Genomic DNA, 26112 nt, shown 5'->3' with positions numbered 1-26112 from the left:
AGGTGATACATTGCATGGGAAAAAAAAAACAAATGCAAAGTTACATGCATCTAAATGAAACCTGTCAACTTCCCACCATGCTTTAAAATAATAAAAAAATCTTTTTTTTCCCTAAACTTAAACACTCTCTTTCAGCTATAGGCCTAGATTAAGCATTAAATTAGTTCACTTCCAGAACAAAAATGTACAGATAATGTACTCACCACCTTGTCATCCAAGATGTCTTTCTTTCTTTAGTCTAAAGAAATTGTTTTTTGAGGAAAACATTTCAGGAATTATCTCCATATACGACTGAAGAAAGAAAGACATGAACATCTTAGATGACAAGGGGGTGAGTACATAATATGTACATTTTTGTTCTGGAAGTGAACTACTCCTTTAAGTACATGCAAAACACCTTTGCAGTGAAAAGTTTAAGATATGATGCTACAATCACTGACAGAGTGAAACCTCCACGTGCAAAGACGTCAAGCTGTACGAAAGGCTTTAAGTTTGCCCATAGGGCCCTGTTGTGAGGAAACAAAAACACCTCTTTAATACTCTAAGGTAAAAACAGATTTACAGGCACCTCTCCAGTGTGAAACAAGGGCTGTCACATTTCAGCAAATAAAGAGTTTCTCTAACATAAATTACTACTTCTAGTTTTTTTCAACCATGTCAAAAGGGAAAAAGAAGTTTGCCTGTGTACAGATCCAAACACAACTTAGAAGGGAGCAAGGAACAAAGAAAAAACAAATCAAATAGGACACTGTTCAAATGAAGGTTATAAAGCTCTGAAAGGCCTGGAGGCTACATCCCCCAGCCTCCCCCCATGCCGCTGTTGTGGCCATTCATTCCCATGGACCCGCGGCTCCCTCCGCCGTAGTAACTGCTCCCCATTCCGCCCTGATTACCTGACAGGAGGGAGAAATACACATTTTAGGACCAGGGAGTTCTCAGTGCGGAATCACCACTTACACTGTGACTCTCGAGGCCCGGTGTTCTGATGATTTGTGCAACCCTGTCAGATTTTGCTACCGCCCATTGAAACAGTAGGTAGTACAATACGACAAAAATGCTCAGATTATGCTTTATTTACACGTACACCTACCCCAACCCTAAACCTATGCTTACAGTAATGCAAATACAGAATTAAAAATTATTTAATTACACATCCTGTGTACAAATTGTAATTTCCTAATTCAGAGGCTGTATTCTTTGAAGGCTGCATTTCAAGACAGAATACAGTGTGGTGATGAAGACATACAGCCTCAAAATGCATCTGCTGTTCCCCAGGATGCAACAGATGGATCCGTCACGGCCCACACTATCACAGATTTCTCACTAAGAAACAATTCTATAGATAATTTATACTTTTTATTATGTACATAAATGGACTAAGGAGAACATATTTAGATGGTGTCAAATCTTTCAAAAAAGTCTAGTACAAACATGATTGCCTCTTGTCTACAACAGCAGCTGTCTGTCTCAGTTGCTAAGCAAGAAGAGCAATCCACCATTGGCTAGACTGTCCGATTTAAACAATACTTGGTTTGGCCTTCACAGACTTCAAAGAATGCAGCCCCTGAATTGGGACAGAGACTGTGTCATATATAAAATGGTAATGTCTTTGTTTTGGTTAATAAACTAACCATCAACTTAACCTATGCATTTTACATGCAACCTTCACTGAATCGTGCTCTCTGTTAAATATGTGAAGATCACGATGTTGAAAGATACACATTTATTCAATTTTAGTTAGCACAATGGAAAGATACTATGTAGTCAATGTAAAATCTAGACAAACTTTATTAAAATTATATTATTGCCTTTGAGGTACTGTTTAACTGTGATTGTAGTTACCTGATCAGCTACAACAGGATAGCACGAAAGGCTTTTTAATCAGGCATTAAAACAGCAACACCTAAGGGTCCAAGGGTGATAGGATTTGGCAGGGAACTGCCTAGCAGAGCTACGGAAGAGCTGACACTCACTGTAGTCACTGTAGCCCCCCATGCCACTCTGGTTACCATAACCACCGCTGTAGCCAGACCCCATCTGTTGGCTGCTGTGTCCATATGACGACTGGTTTCCTGGAGAGCAACAATTACGCATTTAAGATAGCTGCTCAGTAAGAGTTACTCATGTCTGAAGGAGAGGTCTTACCCATACTGCCCATCATTTGGCCACCATATCCTCCACTTCCGCCCCCTGCCGTGGAGTTTAGGAACAGCTCCACATAACGGTGCTCTGCAGGAGAATAAAAGCCCATTCAGACAAAGAATGATAACTATATTTATTTAGTGTCCACACCAACAGACGATAACATTATGTTTATTATAAACACATGCCGCAGTTTTGTTGTCTGCCGGTTTAAATGCTAAGTGGATTCTGATTGGCTATCAATGTTTTCATTATTCATTAGCTTGAAAAGTTGCTTTGAAAGTGATTCCAACGATATAATTCAAAACTTCTTTGTTACAGTTACTGTCCTTGGTGTGAACAGGCCTTTAGTGCTGTCAGTTAGGCTCCAGAATATCATCTATCACAACCAAAGTGTTTTATTAAGGTTCAGTTTCATTCAACAGAAAAATGCAGACATTCAAGACCAATTAATAGGATGGAATTTAAAGGGACAGTTCACTCAAAAATGAATTCTCTCATCATTTACTCAACCTGAAGTTGTTCAAAACCTTTATGAATTTCTGCTGACACAAAAGAAGGTCTTTTAAAATATGTGGGTAACCAAACAGCAGAATTGTAATTTGTGGATGAACAATCCCTTTAATGAAAATCATTCAGTATTAATGTAAAACTCCCTGTAACACTTACGCATGTTGGCTTTGTCCTTCGACATGGCTGCCACAGCGTCCTCATGTGTAGCAAACTCTACATCCGCCTCGCCTGTTACTCTTCCATCAGGACCGATCTCCAGATGAACACGCACTGGGTTCAGTGGAGAAAAGAACTAGAGAAGAACACAGGACATTAAATAGGATGCTATGTAATCAAATAAAAACTTTTTATTAATCAATAAAAGTACACAGACTTGAAATAAACACATTTTTCTGTATAAGGACTCACATTGTATATGTCAGTCTCAGTGGCTCTGTACGGAAGGCCTCTCATGTGCACACAATGTCCCGTTGTGCTTGAAAGGAGGAGCCGCTGTCTCCATAACGACCATCTTTGAGGCAAATAAGAACAAGATCAAGTTATGAAAAAAACTATATTCTGCCTGATAAGTCTTTCACTGTCTGTTTGACTTAACTGTGCACAAGAATGTCAACAGGAAGCAGAGTAAAATAATGCTATAAAACGAAGTTCCTTTATTCTTCATTTAGCAGAGGGTTTCTAATCTAAAGTGGCATTATTCCAAGGAAAGTCTGGAAAATCATGAGGTTTGAACCTACATCCATTCAGTTAGCAGTCCAAATCTGCAACTATTGTTTTGTAACTATTTCAACCGAGTGGCATAGTGTCTTTATTTTTCTTTATATACACACTACCACTCAAAAGTTAAGGGAACTTTTTTAAAATGTTTTTAAAAAAGATACTTTAATTCAGCAAGGATGTATTAAATCGATCAAAAATGACAGCAAATGTTCTTTTTAACTTTGTCAATCACATAACCCTGAAAAAAAAAATGCATCATATTCACAAAAAGTAATCAGGAGTAAGCAAGATCTTTTTATTTTTATTTATACTTTTATTCAGAAAGGAATTACCTCATCAAAAGTTACAGAAAACACTTTTATAAGGACTTTCATAAAGACTTTCTTGTATATTTTTATAAAATACTTATAAATCATTAAAGAATCCTGAAAAAAAAAATGTATCACGGCTTTCACAAAAATATTTTCAACATTTCAACAAACATTTCTTAACAAATCAGCATATTACAATGAATTCTGAAGGATCATGTGACACTGAAGACTGGAGCATGATGCTGAAAATTCAGCTTTTTCACGGGAATGAATTACAATATTCAAACAGACAACAATTACTTACATTTGTAATAATGTTTCACAATTTTACTGTTTTTATTGTCCAAATAAATGCAGACTTGGTAAGAATAAAATATTTTAGAAAAAGACCATACTGCAAACTTCAATCCAAAACCCCAAACTTCTGAACAGTAGTGAGATGTATCAAAGTAAAGTTCAAAGTTAAATATTATTAATCTCTATCGATAGCATTTGTAGCAATGCTAATAACAACCCAAAATACTTTACCTCCACCGTAGCCTCCACGTCTCATTCTCTCAAAGGAGACTCCTCTGCCCATGCTGTTGTAGCCGCGGCCACCTCCAGGTCTGTCGTAGGGGCCCGGTCTCTGCATGGCCATGACCTTACGCTGGGGTTCATAATGTGTGCGCACTTCCGCACGGCTGCTCTTGAAGATCTCTATATACCTAAGGACGAAATTGCAGAGTAATGGCACCAGGGTTTACCAGCAAGAGAAAAGGCATTCCTGCGTGCAGTATAAATAAGGGCTGTATCTGAAAATGTGTCTAATGAACAGACACCCTTAGTAAGAATGAGTCTGGGATGACACTGATTAACAGTCAGCGTCTCCGTTCAGTGACGTTACGTAACAGCTTCCGAAAAAAAAGAGACAGAGAGAGACAGAGAATGAAGAACCCGTAAATATATTTAGTTTCATTCAACCCTTCATTATGAAGAACTTTTCTTATGGTCACCCGAAGGCAGTTGGCAATGTGTTACTGTGGTCTGGGTCTTATTCGACTGAAACACTGCTTTCGTTCTCTGCTAGCAAGGCACTTCAGACTGTTAGGGCTAACTTTGTATTACCTGTTTAACTGGGTCCTCGTGATCTGAAAACTTCAAAATGGTAGAAAAACTGAGATATTCCTATTGCATAAGACTTAGTGCTGAGTGGCCACGTGACAAGCCGGGAAGCAGGGAAGGGTTTATGTCAAACATCGCAAATAATAAGAAATCAGTGCTCAAGAGTGTGACCTAATTTCTCAATGGTGCGACTAAAAAAAAAAATCAGAGGCCGCACCGGTGCGACCAGGCATTTGAGGAAAAAAAAAAAAAAAGAAAAAAAAGTCTCAGCGACTCTGAAAGTCTCCCTGTGGTTCGACAACAGACACTAGAGCCCTGCATTTCAGCCTGAGCCCAACGGACCCCGACTTTTTTACGCCCCTCGATAATTTTCACGTCATAGTTCAGACGCAGGCCAGGCCTCACGCCTGTTTTAGGCTTCTCCTTACTTTTATATTTCAAGAGTGGCTTGACGGTGTTTAGTGTCCCGCAGCAGCAGCGCAGCTGAACAGTTCTCCGTTCAGAGACACGCAATAGGCTCAAGCTTCCCGCAAATCACCGGCAAAAGTAATTACCATAAATGTGACAGGGGGAAATAGTAAGGAGTCAATATTGTCAATATTGCCTATGAATAGCGATTTTTTAAAAAAAGTGAACTTGTAAAACTGTGGTGTTAAATGCGATGCGGTCGAAAATTTGGGTGCACCCAAGAAAAAAATTTTGTCGCACCAGTATTTTTGCCTGCATAATTCTGCAGAAATTCTACCGCACCTTATATGTCTGCCTGATATAACTGCCCATTACAACCCAAAATGATTTGAATGCTCAAAGGACAGTAAAGGACAGTTAAGAGTAAAAATTCACTAAACTGTCTCAAAAGTGTCCATATTCAGTTATCCCTTTAAATCTACACAGTGCAGCTCAATGGCTCACTCAGCACTAATAACACATAATCTTAAGGCTACTGGACTTCATTTTCCTTGTTTTTTGTTTGCCGTCAAATCATCTGTGGTCATATCTTGCCATTTCTGCAGTGGATGATTTATTGAGGTGAACACCATAAGAAAAGCAACGTATCCAGGCAACCAACCAGCCATCCCCACCTGTGCCCTATTCTTTCCTTGTGTTTCTTTAGAGCCTTTTCGGCTATATCCTGTGAAGCAAACTGCACGAAGGCCTCCCCCGTACTCCTCCCCTGGAAGTCCACCGGCAATGTTATCCCATTTGGCACGATTTCCAACCCTTCAACCCAAGGACAGATAACCCCAGTGGGGGACAAATTAAGTCACAAGCCCATTAACAAGACTTTATATTACTCTATGGGTTTCTCTTTATGTAAAATGCATAAACATACCAAATGGGGCCGCAATACACTTGAACCTTTTCTGGCACAATTTAAAGATAGTTTTGTGCAAGAAAAAGAGGGGTCACTTAAATCAAATGCCTCTTGAGCGTCTGTCTCAACCCATCTCTTGTTTGTTTGGTAAGCCCCAAAAATTACCTAGATTGTTGTGTACCTGTTTTATGTATATAAAAAAAAATACAAAAAGGGCTGAGGCAGTTTAAATAAAAAAAAAAAAAAAGAAAGAAAGAAAGTACAAATTCTAATATTTACATAAAAGGACAAAGCTGGATAAAAAGCGACCCATATTGTTCCTTCTGGATTGTCCAATTCTTAAGATTCAATACAATTCAACTATTCCTAATTTTAAAGATTAAATGACTGAAACTGAGCACTTTGATTTAAATGTTCAAAGCTTGTTTATGTGCAAATGATGATCCGATGAACTAATATAAACCTTATCTAAATGTTGGAATACTGTTTAATTTTGAGTAAATAGGGCATTTCGAAATTCCTATCGGACATACCTGCAAAAAATTGAACAATTTCCTCCTTGCTGCATCCAAACGGCAGACCGCGAAGCCTAACCAGGCCGTCCCCTCCTGTGTCCGGGCAGTTCGGTCCGGTGTGCTTCAGAACCCAGTCCATCTCAACACTATTGGATTTGAATACTGAAAGCACATGTGATCGATCAGCATTTCAACTTTTATTATTGAAGAAATAGTATTGAAATAGAAATAGTCCATGATGTAGATGAGTTTGTTTCTTCATCAGATTTGGAGACATTACATCACTTGCTCACCAGTGGATCCTCTGCAGGAAATGAAATGTTAGAATGAGTCCAAACAGCTGATAAAAACATCACAATAATCCACACAACTCGAGTCCATCATTTAACACCTTGTGAAGTGAAAAGCTGCGAAACAAACCCATCAAAGACATGTTTAACTTCAAACCGTTGCTTCTACCTTGTCTGAATCAGGAGAGAAATATGCACAGATCAAGTACGATTTAGAAGTGAAAACAGTACGAAACAGTTCTAAACAAATATGTTGATGTCGATTTTGAAAACACAAGGTTTTGCACTTCACATGACTTTTATTGATGGACTGTATTCATATGGATTATTGTGATGTTTATATCAGCTGTTTGGACTCTCATTCTGACGGCACCCATTCACTGCAGAGGATCCATTGGGGAGCAAGTGATGTAATGCTACATTTCTCCAAATCTGTTCTGATGAAGAAACAAACTCATCTACAAGGATGGCCTGTGTGTGCATACATTTTCAGCAAATTTTTATTTTTGGGTGAATTATTCTTTAAGGATCCAAACTAAGGCAAAAGCAGCTGCCCACCTTCTACATAACGGTGGCCCATGGTTTCACGATCTTTCTTCACTGCAATTTTAAGGTCTTCTTCTGATTCAAACTCGACAAACGCCTCTCCACTTGGTCGCCCTTCCCGTGTGTATGTGAAGTGTATGCTTGTCCCATTGTTTGCAATTTTGCAGTCTGTGATGAAATTTGGCTAGAATTAGTAAAGCAAGGAATAATATCTAAGGGGAAATGATTTAAGCAGAGGCTTTTTTTTGTTTTGTTTTTACCTGAGAAAAACCTCTGAACTTCATCAACAGAACAGGACCAGGGTAATCCTCTGACTCTCACCACAAAACCCTCTCCATCCACCATGCTGGAAACAACTCTGTTTAAACACAATATATAGAATAAGTGACTCTATAATAGTATAACACAGAAACTAGTAGTTGTTTTCTAATTATCTTAATTCTAGGCACTCATCTGCATCTCAAATGAAGCACCACTGCATGCATGGTAAACTACCCCAGACATGAAACATATAAAGCAAAATGCCCATCCAAAAAAAATAAAATAAATGAATACATAACAGGGCCAACTATTATTTAAACGCTAATCCAATCAATTATGCACCTAAACATTCCCTATTCATTCTCTATTCAGTCAAAACGAGAAGAAGAAAAAACAGGAAAATCCCTTTAAGTGTAAAATAATGCTCTATGCGAAAGGTAAAGAGTTATTTACATAATAAATGAGGGAAACTCTTTTGCATAACTGAGGAGAGGAGACTGATAGCTTAGCGAGCTAGCTGAACCACATACCTTCTGATAAGCCCCCCAAAGACGCTTCGTCTACTCAACCGAGGCAAAGAGACGTGACTTCTTTACCCCTTAATATAGTATTTTACCATACAGCTTCTTATATATGTCTACAATAACTAGATTAATAATAAAACACGAGAAGCTGTACTGTGTTCGCCTTTGAGCGGGCGATATAAACGGAGCTCTTCTCAGATCGAAGGCGGCGGATTCCGAAACTGAGAGAGGCGTTTGTCGACACCTGCTGTTTGGGATGTGAAACTGCAGCGCTCTAAATCAATATGACACAAATATGCCTAAACTTTATTGTGCCATATTATTTTAGTACATGATGTTCGTTCGCTATCAGGAACTTATGTTACTGTTTACACACGACTAATCCTATTCGATACACATTTAACAGTTTCTGTTTATATTCGTATTTGCCTGGCATTTCACTCAAACGGTCTTAAAAAAAGATTAGAATAATATTTTGTCTTTGCTTTCTGAAAAATATACAATATATAATATAAAGGCTACATTTACAACCATGTCAATTGTTTTTAAACTGAGTTTCAAACTGTTTAGACATGTTCCAAATAGCAATAATACAAAATATAATAATAATAATAATAATAATAATAATAATAAACATCTCATATAACATTAGCTTGACCCCCTGAGGTTGGCAAAAATAATTTTCCATCATTTTCATAAAGGTTAACATATTTTTGCTAACCTTTTATTATTATTATTATTATTATTATTATTATTATTATTATTATTATTATTTTATGTTGTATACTATAATTATGCAAGCACGTTTCTGATTATTATTATTATTATTATTATTATATTAAAATATTGTTTTGGTATGTTGTTTTGGTTATTAATTTGAATTATGACTTAATATCTCATAATCTCAAATATTTATATATAATTATGACTAAGTATTTCATATATTTTACCAAGAATCTCATAATTTCTATTTCTATCTTATACCTTTTTATCAGATGATTTAGACTTATGTCATACTTATTATAACTTTTATTTTTTTTTATTATTTTTTTTTATGTAGGCCTATGTATTAATTTTCTTATGAGGAGGAACTTGGCTTCCATACATGTTTGTGTACAGTATCGTGGAAATTCAGATCCTTGGCAGAAGATTTGTCAAAAACAAATCTATTTCCCTGAAAGATCTGGCAACCCTGCATGTTACGCCGCCTGTTTTCTTTTTTTGTTGCTCAAGTGTCGTTTGCGTTTATCACATGAGGCGAGTCACGTAGTCTGAGCTGTTGTTAAATGCCCCTCACCCCCAGCGCTCGGCTGCTCCACTGCGGCCAGACACAGACAGACACAAACAGAGACAGACACACAGACTCTCTTCATCGAGTATCACGAGACCAGCGCTGTCCGCAGCACGATAAAAATATCTTTGTCGTTTTTTGTTGTGTGTAGTTTGAAACTTTGTTGCGCTGAGTGTGGGATAGAAGCAAGCTTTCAGAGCTCTTGTATATCATCGTGTTCAGTGGCACATAGTTTTGAGCGCATTTCACCCACGATGTCCGCCAACACGCAGCAGAGCAAGTGCTGCCCCATTCCCACGCGTGTCCTGCACCTCAAAGACTGGTCCCAGCTCCCAGACTGCTACAGCCAGACCCCTGGAGGAACGCTCTTCTCCACCACACCAGGGGGTAAGACTCTGCGCCTGTCCTGCGTGTACAGTGTGTATGTGTTTTTAGCTTTTTTGGAAAAACTATATGGATATTGTACATCAAATTAAGCAACAAGGTTAAGGTTCATTAACATGATCAATAATCACAAATTCAATAAAAAAAAAATAATAAAAAAGTTTTTGTCCTGTTAATCTTTATTATTTTTGCAGAGAAAACTTCTACTGTCACCTCAGGAGGATGATAGTCATGTATGATTGTGATTTAACCAGTGCAGCTCATTTCTTATTGGTTGAACTCCCCATGTGTTAAATCACACTCAATCTTGACTATTTTAAGCAATATGAAAGTCTGATGCAATACATTTTAACCTTTGCTTTATTGGTTGACTTGCAATAAGACCCTGTATTTTCATTTTCATGTTAATTTTTATTTATGTATTTATTGTGGGTGTGCATTTTAACAAACTACATTGAAACTAAAACCTCTTTTCATGTTATCAAACTGTAATGATCTGAGATATAGTGTGTTTAAGAAATGTCTCACATTCATGTTGCTACACAAACCTTTGTTATGAACAACAAGTTAATCATTTACGGCAGACCGTCTGCAGCAAGATAGTCCAACTGCCATGCTTGTTGTTATGTAGCATGTCTGATTTGCAACTTACATGCTCCCTTATGATACTAGGCAGTTAATCTTGTGAAAAACAAATGGTTGACTCCTTTATTTAATGGGAAGGACCCTCTACCCCACGTTTCTCAATCTCCTTTGTCCCTCACTAGTATATCTTTCGCATGTGGCTGTAACTGTAGCACAGCAGAGGAGGAGGCAATTCTTAGAAACACCCCTCCTCCTTCACAGCTGCTGTGGATTTCAGGAATAACAGAACTCTATGTGCTTGGGAAAATGGGTTCATCGGGGCCACTGTATCATGCATGGCTCCCTCAGGGGAGAAAGCAAAATAACACATCAAAGACATGTGCATTCATATATATGACAGTATAGCTCACTAAACCTGTCACAAACAAAATAAAGAAAGAAAATTTTTTTTTGCATTGTGTTGATATATAATACCGGTATATAAATAATTCATACACTACATGGTAGTATTTATTGTACTGTCTACTGGAAAACATTAAAAAAAATAGAGAAGTTTGCAAAAAAATTGTGCCAAAATGTCACAATTACAACCCCCCCCCCCCACCCCCCCCACACACACACACACATGCAAAATATAATAAATATTTAAATATATAAATAAAAAATAATTCATACATCTCAAGGTAGTATTTGTTGTACTGTTTATTTAAAGAACAAATACATGAACACAATGTCACAATTATGCCAATAATAATCCAAAAGTGAGTTTTGTTTTCTTAATGCAAAATATAATTTCCCTTTTTTTCTGATGATTGGGAGTGAAATTTGATGCTTTAATCTAAACAAATTGCACACTTGCTGAAGAGCAATGAGGGAACAAGCATGCTTCAGCAGAACAAAGTCCTGCTTAAACTGTTGGGTTGGTCTCCTTGCATTCCACTGACCAGAGCAGCTCACAGTTCAGACCACTGTTCGTCCAACCCCTGTCACCACCTCCATCCACACCCTGCCCCTCCCCCTTCTCTCTCAGCCATCTTTTGTCCAGAACACACTGAACTAAATAGGAAAGGTTGCATAACGTGTTTTTCAGCCACTGGTGGGACTGCTGGGTAGAGTATAGCTTCAGCTACAACAGAAATGACACGACGTTTAGCGCATGTCAGACTGCAGATAGCACCTTTAACAGCTCTTAAATCAGAACAAACCTAACTGGGGATAGTTAAGTTCCACAGGTTTGTTCACTATGTTCACAACACTCGTCTGTTACATTGTGGTGCCTCACGTCTCGGCTCTGCTTGCTCATGTGCAAACGTGCTCAAATTTCCTAGAACTAAAACGGGAGGTGCTGAGTCCTGCAGTTCAGTTCACCTCATGAGTACTTCTTTTCACATGCAAAATGTGAAACATTTCAGTCTTTGTTTACAATCTGATAGTGTGGACATGTTGAGTGGCACATCAAGTTAACTTCTAGCTTTCTTTTGTTTTGTTAAACAGATTAGAATTGCTGTTCATTTTGGTTTTAATCCCAAGAAATCCTCTTCAGAGTCGCATTTTATCGTTTGTTTTTGACTGCTAAAACATTTGGCTGGAATCTTAAGTTTATTTTTTTTCTAACACGTTGCACCCTGCAGCCTAGAATGTAACTATAGTTTTCTAGCCATCTGATTGTTTGCTTTAATATACGTTCTATCCCTCCTCTAGGAACTCGGATCATTTATGACAGAAAATTCCTCCTGGACTGCAGGAACTCTCCCATTGCTCGGACCCCACCCTGTTGTTTGCCCCAGATTCCTGGGGTGACCGTTCCTTCACACCATCCAATGTCCAAACTGCAGGAACTCAAAGAGGAGTTGGAGGAGGAGAAGGATCTGGCAGGTAAAATTGCTGTCTAGTCCAAAAAAAGAATAATAAAGAATGAAAACCTGTTCTGCGATAACATTTCCAGGACATTTTAAGCCCCCAGGTTTCCCATGAAACACATTATTTTGGTATATCCTGTACTGTTTTTTTTTTTTGGGAGACAAAGTCAGAATTGCAAGACAAACTCAGAACTGTGATATAAAAGATATAAACTCACAATTGCAAGGAAAAGTTGTTATAATTGTGAAATAACAGTCACAATTACTGTTTTGATTTTGTTGTGGGAATGGGCTTCCAGAATACCTCAAAGAAACACTCTAATCAATCTCTATTTTTTTTTAGCTGATGACAACCAGTTTGAGATGGACATCTGAGTCTTTCATCTACCTCCTGTGGAGAATTCTTTATTTTATCTGTCGGGATGTTGCTGCTTACCCCACGATCAGCGGACATCACATATTCACCAGATTACAGGGCTTTTTAATGAGCTAAACAGCCAAAGGGTGTCTTATTCTTTTGTTTAAAAGTATTTGATAGACGTTTGCCAGAAGAAAAAGAAGAAAAAAAAAAACATTTTCAAGTGGCAGTGATTTAAAGTTCTTTATTGTACATATGGCACTTTCTACTTTTTTTTTTTTTTTAAGAAAATGTAGCATAACGTGTGAGCCGGGGGAAATCCGTGGCAAAATCTCTAATTTCTGAGCTTTATATCTCAACAAACATTGTTGATTGTTTAATGGTAAAGATCGATCATATGCCAAATACATGTCTGTTGCATAAGTTTGGTGTTTCACCTCAAAAAGCAGATCAGAATATAAATGTACACCATTGTGTGCCCTCAGGGTTTTCCTTTTGTTTCATTTTTTGTCTGGATTTCTCAGGTTTTATTATTTTGATTGAAATAAAAAAGAAAAAAAGAAAGAAAAGAAAAATATTTGTCATTTGATCTGTTTAGAGTTTTAGAAAATGTCATACTGGGATACTGCTATACATCTTGGGCTTCAAATTTGCATAACTCGCCTACAAAAACCATGGGGACTTCCCTCTACTGCTAAAAGCATGTTACTTCTGTAAACTAGATTTGAATTTACAGAAAGAATTGTCAGAACTTGCAAGGCAGCAACATTTATAAGCTAAAATATGAAGCAAAAAATTGGCCACATGAAAAATTTTGTCATAAAGTAAATATGACTGTCTTAGAGCAAAACACTAGAAGACACAAATTAACTTAAAGAACAAAATGTGTTTAAAAGTTTGGGGTTTGTAATATTCTTTTTAAATGTTTTTGCTTAAGTCTTTTATGCACCAATGCTGCATTTATTTGATAAAGAGGAAACAGTATTGTAAAATAAAAGTTATTTTAATAGATTCTAAAATAAGTAATCTATTACTCCAGGCTTCAGTGTCACATGATCCTTCAGAAATCCTTCTAATTATGCTGATTTGATGCTTCAGAAACATTTCTTATAAACGTTGAAAACAGTTTTGCTGACTGTTTTTGTGGAAATTGTAATAGAACATTTATTGAAATATACATTTTATTATACGTCTTTACTGTCACCTTTAATCAATTACATGCATCCTTAGAGTAGTACTACTTTCTTTAAACTTTTGACAAACTTTTGTAACAGTAGTGTATGCCCTACATATCTACAGGTTAGGCTGGTTAGCATGGCCTCTGCTGGTAGAAACTGTTACTACACACCATGCCATAATTTTAGACACCTTTCTAAAAATGTTTTAACTCACTCCAAGTCCTCTGCACATATCAGCTCAATGAAAAACGTAAAAAAATTTGCTGTTGCTTTAAATAGAATAGAAAGTTAAAAAAGCAGAACTGAAAGATGCCTGTCCAACCAACCTTACAACCAAGTTTTTACTTTCACTTTGTACAGTAATAATGCATTTATCACAGACGTTCTAATTTCTTCAAATGCAAACTAGATTTTATTGGTTAAGACAACTTCATTATGCAAATGATACGCAAAAGACTTAGACATCTTAAAAATCAAGTTTATTTCTTGAAATTTGTCCAAGACACTGGAGAAATGTGTATCCAGTGTTTCGAGAAAGAATCATGTTACAGTTACCTGTGTATGTTTTGAGGTATAGCTGAATCACTATTAAAGCCACTCTTAAATATCTAACAAGATGAGAGGATCTCTCCTTTGAAACAGTAGAGAGAAAAAAAAAACAAAACAAAAAAAAATAAAAATAAAAGGTCACCAAGACTTGCCACTAACAGATTTCAATGGACAAGCTTACATTCGGTAGGAAATCCCTTTTCATCTCACCTTGAAGCCATGCAGCTTTGCAAAACAAAGCAAAGGTGACAAAGGAAAAAAATAAATCTAGAAACACTAAAGAAAAATTAATCAAAACTTTTTATTTTGAAAGCATTTTGAGGGCTCTGAGCCTAGATGTGGTAGACACAGCCATGATGTAAAATACAACCATACAATACAATAGATTCAAAAAGGTACCAAAAAGTACAGTAAAAAAATAACACTTCCATCTCTGGAAATGTAAAAAGGACACAAACTGGAAGAAAAAAAAAAAACAAACAAAAAAAAAAAATTATAAAACAAATGTGAAGTGACATTTGCGCCCCCCAGTTCCTTATGTTTTCTGTACAAAATGAAGCAGAAGTCCAGATTCTGCCAACTTCCAAAAGTAAAAGACCCAAATGTTCACTGTGACCAGACCGCTGGTTCCTGCTCGGTAGCTTTACGACCTTTAAAAGAGAAAATACTGAGATTTAGCCTCATTAATCTACGTAAATGGTTAACTTGTAAAGAATAATAATGAGGTGACGAGATGGGGCCTATCGTGATCTACTGCTACAACCCTACTGGACCGTAAAAACCCACCCCGAAACGGATCGCTCTATCTGCCTTATAGCTCAGCTGGGTAAATGTAGATGAATTGGTAATGGAGCAACACAACCAAATTAACCTTACCATGAGTGGTGGGAAAAAAATTAAAATTCATACCTGCACTACACATGATCAGTATGGCTTGTAGCTACTCTGGTGAGCCCCACGTCTTGGAGTTTTTCCATAGCTTGTATTGCCCTGGTCTAGGGGGGTAAGAAGAGCAGAGAAAGGAACTTGAGTCCCTTGCATTCATAAGAACCTGACGGGGGGCGGGGAGGAAACCCCAGGAACAATCAGTGCTTACTGTAGTCATATCCGCCGCCGTAGCCGTAGTAGCCCCCTGTGTAATCATAGTTGCCGTAGCCTCCGTATCCACCGTAACCTTGCTGGCCGCCGTAGCCATATCCCTGGTTACCGTAGCCTTGATTCCAGTAGTTATTGTAGCCCTGATTCCAGTTCTGACCCTGGCCTACAAAAACAAAAACCAATTTTAAACATCTGGGACAGTAACATACCCTGATATCTGTGAGCAACTTGTAAACCCATAAAGTGATTGGTCTCTACTCAAGCTTTGTGGGGCATTAGAATGGATTTAGATTAATCGGATCCGAGATCAGCCAAAGCTTTTAAGAGATTAAATCTGAAGACTTCACATATCCACAAGATGAAATAGATTAAAATCTCTACATGTAAATACATATAAATTCTGATGCAAATATTTATACTTCTATTAAGTTATTAGAAATTCAGATTCGCCAGTATGTTTAAACTAGCCTTCGTCATAAGTATATTAAATATTATATCTTCTGTAGAGCTGCTTACAGCTGTTTCATAATTTGAGTAACTTTACAATTACTCAGCTGAACTAACACTGACCGGACTCCAGTGCTTTACGGCAGAATTTAAATTTCTCATATTTGAACAAGTTTCCAGCACTGATTATTATCTTCCTGTTAATTAGCATGAAGCAGCTTTAAAACAATTTGTATTTTGTGAAGCTCTAAATAAATAAGTGACTTGCCTCAGTTAACCCGACAGCATTCGACTCATATAGACACAAAAGGTTGACTCTGTTGTTTTCTAATGCATATCTCTGTACAATTGATGAGCATGCAGTCTTTATCTAGGTAAACTTTGCACGGACTAATGCAGCCTAAAGTCTGAGTGGTGGATGAGACGGTCCAACAGGAAAGCCGCATGCAGAGGTACTAACCTCCACGCCCCCTTCCTCTCCCTCCAAAACGACCTCCATACTGCTGCTGCTGGTACACTTCTTTTGGCTGCGCAATCTTAATCTCGCACTGGAAAAAAATAATAAAAATATGGATCATTAAAGCATTAAAGCAGACCATCTGCATAAAATACTACAGCTAAAATGAATAACCAAGTAAGACCACTGACTTGTGGACACTGTATTAAATCTTATGTTATATTCATGTCAAGTATAAACGGTTAGTACAATGTCAAATAGCAAACAACATCCCTGAAGATCTCACATCTATCAATAACAAGGTAAACATCACACTGGAAACACTCACGAGGCCTTCTTTTCCATTTATGTCCTTGGTTCCACTGACGTTGTGATATTTCTTTTCCAAAACTTTCTTGACATCCTCTTCTTCCTTGAAGGTAATAAAGACAAACCCTCTCCTCTTATTTGTCTTTGGGTCCATTGGAAGTTCAATAGTCTCAATCTGCAATGGCAAAAAGCATCGTGTCAAAAAATGTGTATGTGTATTATTCCAATGTAAACCTTTGATTACGCATGTCTTAGTTTTCTGTTCAGCTTGCTTGAAACAATTTAAAAAAATTCAAACTCTAGAAGGAACACTCCAGTACCTCGCCAAAGGCACCAAAATACTCGCGGATCCTCTCTTCTGTAGTTTCAGGGTTCAGTCCGCCGACAAATATCTTCTTAGCGGGTTCTTTCTTCATTGCCATTGCCTTCTTGGGGTCAATCTGCCGTCCATCCAGTCTGTGCTCTTTTTGTGCTAAAACCTGTGCAGAGAGAAATTAACAATTTAGTTAACCATCGAAGAATCACAAGACTTCAGCTTTTCCTAAGAACCAAAGCTCACCTTATCTACACTGGCAGACTCTTTAAAAAGAATAAACCCAAATCCCCTTGATCGCCCAGTGTTGGGGTCCATTTTGATGGTGCAGTCCGTCACCTCTCCAAATTTTGAGAAGTAATCTTTAAGATCCTTTTTACTCGTGTCCCAGCTGAGGCCCCCAACAAACATTTTCCTGAGGAAACGAAGCAGAAAATCGGGAGTAAGACCAGGAGGGGTCGTGGTAGCACAGATTACACAAATTCCCCATTTCTTGAATTGAAAAAGCCCACTTTCTACTGATAAACGGGAAAAACTGCAACACAATACATATGTATTAATTAAGCGCATACACGCACAAAAAAAACGTCTACTTAAGGGAACAATTTAAGAGGTGCAACAGTGCATTTTAAAAACCCGCTCCGTGTTCAATTCTCCAATGCACCCATCCCCCTACAAAAGACACATGGCGCCAACAAAGACGGGACGGAACAAAGGATTTTACATCCGAGCATCCAGCACAACTGTTACTTTTACATACCCCGCATCTTCCTCTCCTTTGCTGGCATCAATCTGCCCCCCGTCCGACGAACCATTTTGCGGGTCTTCCTCGTCCCCGGCCGTGTCGTCGGCCCCGGCGTCCCCCTGCGCTCCGGCCTGCGCTTCCCCGTTGCCCTCCTCGTACTGCCCGGCTCCGTTCAGGTCGTCCTCGTGGCCGTTTTCTGAGGTTTCCATATACTGCTGCTCGGCGTCTGACATGGTGGTAGTTTAATGTGAAAACCTAAAACTGCAGAGTATGTGAAATCGTTACGAAAGGAAGCGCCTTATGTAACGCATAAAAACCACCATTTTGAAAAGCGGCGCTCGCATTCTCATACGCAACAAAAATGTAAACATATCGCTTTCTATTTTAGGATAATGCACAGCTCTACTGTACTTTGATTAAATGTAAGGGTTAACGCAACTAATACGTAGACGGACGCTAACAAATTCGTATTTTTCACGTAAATACTTTACCGTAAAAGCAGCAGCAAGTGAAAAGTCTCCGTGGAATGCTTTCCGCGGTGTGGGCCCTTCCTTATTGCGCCGACAAGCGGTTGGTTTTATATTACTGGATGAAAGGTAAAGGAAGTTTAGTGAGGGCGTATTTAATTGGGTGGCTTCTAACGCCAATCATTCTAATGGCCAATCAAATGTGTCGCTTAGACGTCACAGAAATCCTCCCCCAAACGCGCCTGTTCTGATCTTTCGTGTGGAGTGGGGGAAGAACTCTTTGTTCTTGTTCGGTTTATAAACGTGTTGTTGACCACTTTTAAGTGAAATTGAAAGTATGTGTTTTTAGAAGGGAGCTATAAAGCAGATAATGCAAGAAACAAGCGTTTGTATTTCGATTTTTTTCCCCTGCCTAGTCAAATAGCAATAAGGAGAAAGTTAACAGCGGCTTTTGCAATAGGCCTATTAATTATTTGCATTCTTACATTCATTTTTTTTTTGTGTCGAGAACAGACAATTGTATTAATATACTTAGTTCTTCACTTTAAAAAACTGATTGTGAACCAAATATGTATCACCATCAGAAGGGAATTAAGTTTAAGATTTTATTTGAATAATGTTAAAATGTTTCTACTGTTGTAGTAAGTATGCAGTGACAAGGATACTGTACATTTGCATTTTTATCTTACAATTAAATGAACATTGACCATTTAAAACTAACACACATTTGGATAAAAAAGGCTAAAGCAAAATTTATTTTATAAAGCAGTTCAAATGATATGAGGAAAATGACCAAAATAGAGCATGACTGTAACTTCTTGTTGGTAAATTCTTCTTGCTTGAAAAAAAATAAAATAAAAAAAATCACACTGCTGCGTCCTCTACTACTGTTCCATCAGATATTTTGGGCTTATTAGGGTTATTATTCATCAACCAATCTGCAAGCCACGTCTGTAAAGAAAAATAACAGTACAAAAAAATAACTGAGTAAATAGAATTTTGACATATTATGACATTCAGAATGATCTGCACTGTCCAAATGTTTTTATTTGAATAGAAATATCCCTTTCCATTGTCAGTTACTTTTAAACAGTCAAACCCTCATCTGACCTTCAATAAATAAATAGAAACAAAAAAATAGACATGCAATAAGGGATGCAAATCTTTTAAAACTCTTTTGACTGGTTCATCTCTTGATTGTGTCAGTCATTGTAATTAATATACAGTGTTAAATTACCATTTTTGTTTGATAGTGAGCTGCTTATTTTATGGGGACAAAATCTTTTTTTTTTTTTTTACATCACTGTTCAGAAAGGCTTAATAGATAGCCTACTTTACGATAACCAGTTGTAAAGTGATATTACATTTTGTCCCCGAAATCCACCCATTTTTATTTTTTTATCAAAGTTATCCCATTCCTGCTAAAGAAATTTGAGCAACACATACTGAAGGTTTGATTAAGATCAAAACCAAGATTCTAATCTAATCAAGGATCTAATCTGATTTCAGAATCCCTTTTTTTTCCTATGTGAAATGCCAATTTTCATGATTTGATCCAATCTAATAACCAAATCCATTCACATTTCTTTTGAATAACTGGGTCCAGGGTGTCAAAAGTACTTTACATACATACATAAAAAATTACAATTCTGTCAATGTATTTGCCCTCGAGTACTTCCAAACTTATTAGAATGACTTTTAAAAGCTATTACACTTACAAAAGGGTCCAGTGGCTTTTTCTTGCTCAGCTCTGTCAGTCCAGTGAGAAGTGTTGGGCTGACGTACCGGCTCAGGTAATCTTTGGCAGCATCTCTTATAGGAATAGGTTCAATCACAGCTAAAATAGAGGACCAAAAATAAATAAATCTGATTTTTAGTCTGCTTTCTTATCCTGTTCACTGAACTCATCTGGACAGGGTTAGATTTACTCACAGTTGGGAAACATGAACCTGATCTCCCTCTCAGCAGCAGTGAAGGATTCACTGCCATGCACAGCATTGCGCAGGTCACAAGTACCAAATCTCGCTCTCAGACTGATGATGACATTCAGAATAATGTTACATGGAAATAATTACTTATATTGAGCACAAATGAAACATATTACAGCATGCATAATGAATATGGATTTGTTGCAATGACAAATGAGTTATGTGATCGATTTAGGCATTGCAATGAACACTGACTTTGTTAATTATTAGTCTGAAGTGCATAAAATCCAACAAAAGTATCTATTTATTTTGCCAGGTGTTTAAAAGGCACAGAAAATGGTGCACTGTAATAGTTCCCCCTACAGTACATGAGAATTGAACTTCATAAGTCCATTTTATTATTAAACCACCTGCACAGACAGAAGATTCATTCGGTGACATTCATTACCAGTCAGGATGCGTCTCTCTAGCCTTGATGCTGCTGACTGGACCCATTATGGATTTCCAGGTGGCAATAGCCTGGTGTCGGGCCAGTGCTAGAGCAACAACCGGTCCAGAGCTCATGAAGGCAGTCAGATGGGGAAAGTGCAGCTTTCCATAATGCTCAACATAGAAATCACTGCATTGCTCTGGACTCAGCTGAAGCCTTCTTCTCTGTTAAATGAGAAAAACGAAATGATAGAATGATAAAGGCATAAGCAGAATGCAAATCTTACTAAAGCATCAGCCACAAAATACGAGATTTTAGCGATAAGCACAATGGATATTTACATTTATTCATTAAACAGGGTTTTCTCCAAAGCGATTTACGAATGAGGAATACACTCGATTTATTACAAGCAGACAATAACACAAGGGCTGGGAACACAATGTGTCAAACACTGTCCAGAATAGTACAAGATAGGAGGAGGGAAATAGGAATCGTGAAAGCATAGATTTTTGTTGTTTTAATACAATTCATCAGCCTCATTTTAAACCGTACACTGTAGTGGCATCAGACACCACATGATTCTCGGACTCAGATAATGACAAACTAAGGATTGTCTCAATTCACAATGTAAATAATTCATCTTATGCGTCGTGCAAAATGCAAGATTTAAAAACAACAACAAAAAATAAAAAAAACCCGTTGTGTGTATTCACTTACGTAACGTTACCTGAAGAACTGTAAATCCAGACTGAAGAATAATGTCCTCAATTTCATCGGTTTTGTGGATGGCATCGGGTTTGATTAAAGCCAAAGTTCTCTCCACGAAGATACGAGGTGCAGGCATCTGTTTCTGAGGACTGTCGCTCTCCATGACTTTTAAACAGCTAACGTTTTTCACTGTTTTTCTGCTATTAACGTTACTGGACTTTTTCACGGTTAAATGTGAAGTTGTTTGAACAGCCAAGGCAAAATTTCTCAAATCATAAAGTGCAAATAGTTTAATTTACCAGAATGGAAGCACAATTTACATGTTTGCTTGCCTACAACATTAAAACAGTTCATATAATTCAAGCGTCTGTATCATGTAGCGTCCTCAACGTTGAGTCCGGTTTGTTGGCCTTGTTGCTAGGCAACAAGTCACAGATTTAATCAACATACATTAGCGCCATCTATCGGCTATACAAACCTATTAACATGACTCGCATAGCTGCATTTCAGATATAGTTTATTGCAAGGCAGAAAAAATGAAATAAACACAAAGTCAATTGTAGTTCCTTTTTAAAGTTTTTTTTTTTATTATTTAGACATTAGAAAAGGCGTCTATCTGGTTCCAATGGTCACCTGCCACACTCTGATCAGGTTGTCTGTGTATCCAGCAAAGAGAGTCTGTGATGAGAAAAGAGACAGGAATTATCCTCAGGTACCACTTTAGAAGCACTTGCTACAGATTTAAAATCATATTCCTGTCCCCCTCATATTTGCAGGACTGTCACCATAAGGTTTCAGATGTTATAAGTGATTGGGTATAATCAACGGGAGCAGCTGATCCAGCTAGAATTTACAGACTACTGCAAGGAATAGTTCAGTAACTCATGCCAGGAAGAAAAGGCTGCCGTAAAACCCACCTGTCCATCAGCAGACCAGGCCAGAGAAGTGCACTGAGGCGGCTCAGCCTTGCTGTTGGTGGTGATGATGTCCTGCCTCAGCTCATCAACGATGATCTTGCCCTCCAGATCCTGTTGAGAAAAAACCGTCAGCTTTGCAACAGCAGTCTGATAATGTTATACCCGCTTGGGCCAATAGTTCTCAGAAACAGCCTCTTTATCATCATGGTTACAGAAGGCATTGAACTTTCATCACTGAACTCTCTGCTCCAATATAAACCGTGACTGTTAATATATTCAGGATACAGCACTTCATTCACACTGAAGCTCACATCTTTGCATTTGGATTGTATTTTTTTTTTAGTGTTTTCAAGTTTATAATGTGGATTGCATTTGTTTATATTATATAATATGGATGTTGATGCTGGGTCCAGTGGCGGCACACAGCCAGTAGCGGTTGGGGCTGAAGCAAAGGGCGTTGATGTTGTCACCACCGTCCAGGGTGTAAAGGTGCTTGCCCTCGTTCAGGTCCCACAGCATGGCTTGCCCATCCTGAAATGAGGACACACACAGTAAATACAGATAGAAAAGTTATAAGTTCTGGAAACTCACAATGTTTTTTTCTGTGTTCAGAAACAGCCTCTTTTATAATCACATGGATTCAGACGGCATTAAGGTTTCATCATCTTCACTCGGTCATCTCAGACCTCTAACCTGTTCACTGACTGCGGTAGTGAAAACCAGAAAAGAGTGACGCGAGTACCTTTCCACCAGAGGCACACAGAGATCCATCAGGAGACACGGTCACTGTGTTCAGGTATCCAGTGTGGCCAATGTGGTTGGTCTTCAGCTTGCAGTTAGCAAGATTCCATACCTGTAACAAACACACATAATTTAAACTGGCTGCATTAGCAAACGTTCAGCCAATCCATGCAAGTTGCCCTGAGGAAACGGTTCACTTTAAGGGTCTCAATCAGTTACCCATCATAATTGCAGGACTTGTCATCAGAGCCCAAGAGCTCAGACAAGAAGAATGTGTTATTGATTAATCACAGGGTAAAGTTGTTCACAGAGCAGCTATTCTAGTTTACATAGAGGTACAGACAAAAGGTCTCACCTTGACCATTTTGTCCCACCCACAGGACACGATGATGGGGTTGTTGCTATTGGGAGAGAAACGCACGCAGGACACCCACTCAGTGTGGCTGTCATCCTGTGGACAAAAATGAAGGGTTTCAGAACAGCCAAGCCATCATAAATAGTATCTGTAGAGTTTTGAGTTAAAGAATTTAAGACCTGCACAAATAAAATACTGCACGTACATGCAGAACAAACCAATACAACCTCAAAATAAAACATGCAGAACAAATTCTTTCACTTAATTAAACAGGCACACATTCAACCGCTAACCAAGTTTAAAACACTTATTCCACATACACACGCATAAATTGAGCAATAGAGTTTATAGCAATGGTTAAAGGCAGCATTCTTTTAATATCTCTGACTCATTGAGATACTGTAGTAATATTTTGAGTCCGTTATGTCTATATTGCCAAGGAAACATTTTTAACTTAGATTTACTTGATATTAAAATAAGTTTTTCAGTTAATGTTTATTTCAAGCAACAATTTGTTAATGGTTTTAATAAACTATAATAACCCTGATTAGAGGTTAATCGACATTAGATTTTGCTGATATTATAATGTGTTTCAAGAGTTTTTACTTTGAAATGCTAACATTTCAATTTAATCACCTTTTGTAGTTTAATAATCACATTTTTGACTCCAGTGCCCATATTTAAGACCTCTCAAAATAAGATTTTTGATATACCAGAAGATAATTGCCTTAATTGACTTTATCTTAAATTTGATCAGACTGAACTTAAGACGTTAAGACTTCTCATGTACCCCAAAGCATTTTTTTTACCTCTTTATGCGAGATGGTCAAAGACTTCTACTACTTATGATCTCTACATTAAGTGAGCCCTAAACTCTCGTAAAGGGCATTATGGAGGTCTACCTGGATGGTGTACTTGCAGACTCCCAGGGTGTTCCACAACTTGATGGTCTTGTCTCTTGATCCAGACACGATCTGACGGTTGTCAGCAGAGAAAGCCACGCTAAGAACATCCTTGGTGTGTCCAACAAAACGACGGGTTGTAGTGCCACTGGGTGGGGAAAAAACAAAAATGCACAAATTCAAATTTACCTGACACTGTAAACTGCATTTGTTTTGTTTTTCTTTGACACTCCAGACAAATGATGTTTATGTGATTATTTTGACCTCAATGGGAAAGTGCCCAAGCAACATAGCTCAAAAATATGCCCCATGTATCATCAGCATAAGAGCTCAGAAACAGCCTCTTTATCATCACAATGACACAGACGGCATTTGAGTTTCATCATCACTTCAATTCCAATGGAACAGATTTCGAATGACTGCCCTGGGCCTCCAAATACTCACGTTGTCAGATCCCAGAGGCGCAGGGTGCTGTCCCAGGAGCCAGACAGGGCAAACTGACCATCGGACGAGATGACCACATCACTCACAAAGTGGGAATGGCCCTTCAGAGCACGCTGCGGGATGCCATAGTTGGTCTCATCACGGGTCAGCTTCCACATGATGATGGTTTTGTCTGCAAGGTGGACAACAGAAGCATTAACCTGAGAGCATTCATTAGCTTCATAATTCTGACAGCTGGAGGCATCTCACACACTAGTTACTACCATTCTCTGATACCGCATTATACTCCATTTAACCATAAACTAGGTTTCGATAGTGCACATGTCAGCTTTATACAGAGCTAGAGCTGAATGGAGCTTTTATTCAGTGTAATGTTAAGGGCTCGTGCATCCGGAAGCTCAGTTGGCTGCAGCGCGGCTCTGCGGACACTTACCCCGGGACGCGGACAGAATCATGTCGGGAAACTGGGGGGTGGTGGCGATTTGGGTGACCCATCCACTGTGACCCTTAAGGGTCCCCCTTACTGTCATCTGCTCGGTCATTTTGGCGCAGGAAAGAATCACCTATAAAGGTGGATGGAGTTGGATTTTGTCGGAGGGCCGAGTCCTCCCTACAGCTCTCACACTGCGGCAAGAGGAAAAGGAAGAAACACACCGGAAGCAAAACTCTTGAGGGTGAACCGTCTTCTTCAGCTCGCGCTCTCGTGTGAGATTCCTCATGTGAACAGCTTACTGCCATCTAGTGTGTACAAAAAAAAAAAAAAAAGTGTTTTCACCTTTGATGTCTTTAACAAAGAAATTGCATTTCTGTGCAATAATATGTTGATTGTAGTCAAGTTTTATACACATAAATGTAGATTTGTTAAAGTTTATCCTTGTTTTGAGGCGTTTTAAAATGATTTTAGAATTTTTCTTCAGTCCGTAAAACAATTAAAAACGAAGAGTGCCTTAAAACTCTAAACTTCTGGCAACATACTTGAATGTTATTTAATTTGTCTTATTATTAAATTTGGCTTTACATGCTTTGGTATTATTTTGACTTTTAATATACATTTCTTCATGAGAACCAGAAAAAAAAGAAGAAGAAAAAAGGTCTTGTGAAAGGTTTTTATGTCATTATATTGGTTGGAGCATAAGAAACAAATGGAGAAAAAACATTTTTGAAAAAATATATTTTATTCATATTTTATTTTGTAGAAATGGGATACTAGTTATTCAAAAAATAAAATAAAAAAATAAATAGACAAAAAAGGCATGTATAGGCAAAAACAATGTTTTTTTTTTCATTCACCAATCAGTTTTTAGGTTTCAGGCTGTAAAGAAATGTACAACGATGATTCTCAACTATGTTACAGAAGATATAACAGAATGATCTGATTTACTGCTGTACTTTATGGAATATGTGCG

General features: G+C 38.0%; 6 protein-coding genes and 1 pseudogene across 7 annotated transcripts in view; 3 read left to right on the top strand and 4 right to left on the bottom strand.

Moving 5' to 3' along the window:
* Positions 1-26112, top strand: part of LOC122133921 (SH2 domain-containing protein 4A-like) — a 956524-nt gene that overhangs the window by 391643 nt on the left and 538769 nt on the right. The gene's annotated exons all lie outside the window — the stretch shown is intronic.
* Positions 1-26112, top strand: part of LOC109066939 (sorting nexin-25) — an 825452-nt gene that overhangs the window by 683519 nt on the left and 115821 nt on the right. The gene's annotated exons all lie outside the window — the stretch shown is intronic.
* LOC109102721 lies at positions 26-8441 on the bottom strand (annotated as a pseudogene).
* On the top strand, positions 9522-14582 carry LOC109102219 (eukaryotic translation initiation factor 4E binding protein 3, like). The gene is made up of 3 exons (XM_042770682.1): positions 9522-9919; positions 12203-12376; positions 12704-14582. The coding sequence occupies exons 1-3, from the start codon at positions 9787-9789 to the stop codon at positions 12733-12735; spliced, it is 339 nt and encodes a 112-aa protein (XP_042626616.1). The 5' UTR covers positions 9522-9786; the 3' UTR covers positions 12736-14582.
* Positions 14359-18454, bottom strand: LOC109102215 (heterogeneous nuclear ribonucleoprotein A/B-like). Of its 2 annotated transcripts, XM_042770661.1 has the most exons (9): positions 18306-18454; positions 17830-18075; positions 17316-17484; positions 17077-17235; positions 16776-16931; positions 16451-16538; positions 15542-15706; positions 15355-15440; positions 14359-15095 (listed from the first exon to the last, which is right to left on the bottom strand). In XM_042770661.1, exons 2-8 carry the CDS (start codon positions 18045-18047, stop codon positions 15370-15372), a joined length of 1026 nt encoding a protein of 341 aa, XP_042626595.1. In that variant the 5' UTR covers positions 18048-18075; positions 18306-18454; the 3' UTR covers positions 14359-15095; positions 15355-15369. The 2 variants fall into 2 exon arrangements, with proteins under 2 accessions (XP_042626595.1, XP_042626596.1); XM_042770662.1 differs by lacking the exon at positions 15355-15440.
* On the bottom strand, positions 19015-21757 carry LOC109102217 (nucleoside diphosphate kinase homolog 5-like). Its single transcript, XM_019115549.2, has 5 exons — positions 21367-21757; positions 20658-20863; positions 20214-20314; positions 20000-20118; positions 19015-19232 (listed from the first exon to the last, which is right to left on the bottom strand). Exons 1-5 carry the CDS (start codon positions 21508-21510, stop codon positions 19146-19148), a joined length of 657 nt encoding a protein of 218 aa, XP_018971094.1. The 5' UTR covers positions 21511-21757; the 3' UTR covers positions 19015-19145.
* LOC109102720 (guanine nucleotide-binding protein subunit beta-2-like 1) lies at positions 21911-25374 on the bottom strand. The gene is made up of 8 exons (XM_042770686.1): positions 25140-25374; positions 24707-24878; positions 24263-24410; positions 23361-23456; positions 23007-23117; positions 22657-22795; positions 22265-22377; positions 21911-22025 (listed from the first exon to the last, which is right to left on the bottom strand). The coding sequence occupies exons 1-8, from the start codon at positions 25246-25248 to the stop codon at positions 21960-21962; spliced, it is 954 nt and encodes a 317-aa protein (XP_042626620.1). The 5' UTR covers positions 25249-25374; the 3' UTR covers positions 21911-21959.

Source organism: Cyprinus carpio, chromosome A14 (assembly GCF_018340385.1).
Source record: "Cyprinus carpio isolate SPL01 chromosome A14, ASM1834038v1, whole genome shotgun sequence".
Classification (NCBI taxonomy): Eukaryota; Metazoa; Chordata; class Actinopteri; order Cypriniformes; family Cyprinidae; genus Cyprinus; species Cyprinus carpio.
The sequence above is the reverse complement of the archived record's forward strand: the minus strand, read 5'-3'. Positions and strand labels throughout refer to the sequence as shown.

What these genes read in the sequence shown, in the direction of transcription:
- LOC109102219 (XM_042770682.1), top strand. Translation starts at nt 9,787, where the DNA reads ATGTCCGCCAACACGCAGCAGAGCAAGTGCTGCCCCATTCCCACGCGT. An exon ending in CTTCTCCACCACACCAGGGG is followed by an intron (nt 9,920 to 12,202) that starts GTAAGACTCTGC and finishes TCCCTCCTCTAG; the next exon opens with GAACTCGGATCATTTATGAC. An exon ending in GGAGGAGAAGGATCTGGCAG is followed by an intron (nt 12,377 to 12,703) that starts GTAAAATTGCTG and finishes ATTTTTTTTTAG; the next exon opens with CTGATGACAACCAGTTTGAG.
- LOC109102720 (XM_042770686.1), bottom strand. Translation starts at nt 25,248, where the DNA reads ATGACCGAGCAGATGACAGTAAGGGGGACCCTTAAGGGTCACAGTGGA. An exon ending in GATTCTGTCCGCGTCCCGGG is followed by an intron (nt 24,879 to 25,139) that starts GTAAGTGTCCGC and finishes TCCACCTTGCAG; the next exon opens with ACAAAACCATCATCATGTGG. An exon ending in CCTGGTCTGCTGATGGACAG is followed by an intron (nt 22,026 to 22,264) that starts GTGGGTTTTACG and finishes TTCTCATCACAG; the next exon opens with ACTCTCTTTGCTGGATACAC.
- LOC109102217 (XM_019115549.2), bottom strand. Translation starts at nt 21,510, where the DNA reads ATGGAGAGCGACAGTCCTCAGAAACAGATGCCTGCACCTCGTATCTTC. An exon ending in CTGGATTTACAGTTCTTCAG is followed by an intron (nt 20,864 to 21,366) that starts GTAACGTTACGT and finishes CTCATTTAACAG; the next exon opens with AGAAGAAGGCTTCAGCTGAG. An exon ending in CAGGTTCATGTTTCCCAACT is followed by an intron (nt 20,119 to 20,213) that starts GTGAGTAAATCT and finishes CCTCTATTTTAG; the next exon opens with CTGTGATTGAACCTATTCCT.
- LOC109102215 (XM_042770661.1), bottom strand. Translation starts at nt 18,047, where the DNA reads ATGTCAGACGCCGAGCAGCAGTATATGGAAACCTCAGAAAACGGCCAC. An exon ending in AGTCTGCCAGTGTAGATAAG is followed by an intron (nt 17,236 to 17,315) that starts GTGAGCTTTGGT and finishes CTCTCTGCACAG; the next exon opens with GTTTTAGCACAAAAAGAGCA. An exon ending in CGGCGGCGGATATGACTACA is followed by an intron (nt 15,441 to 15,541) that starts GTAAGCACTGAT and finishes TTACCCCCCTAG; the next exon opens with ACCAGGGCAATACAAGCTAT.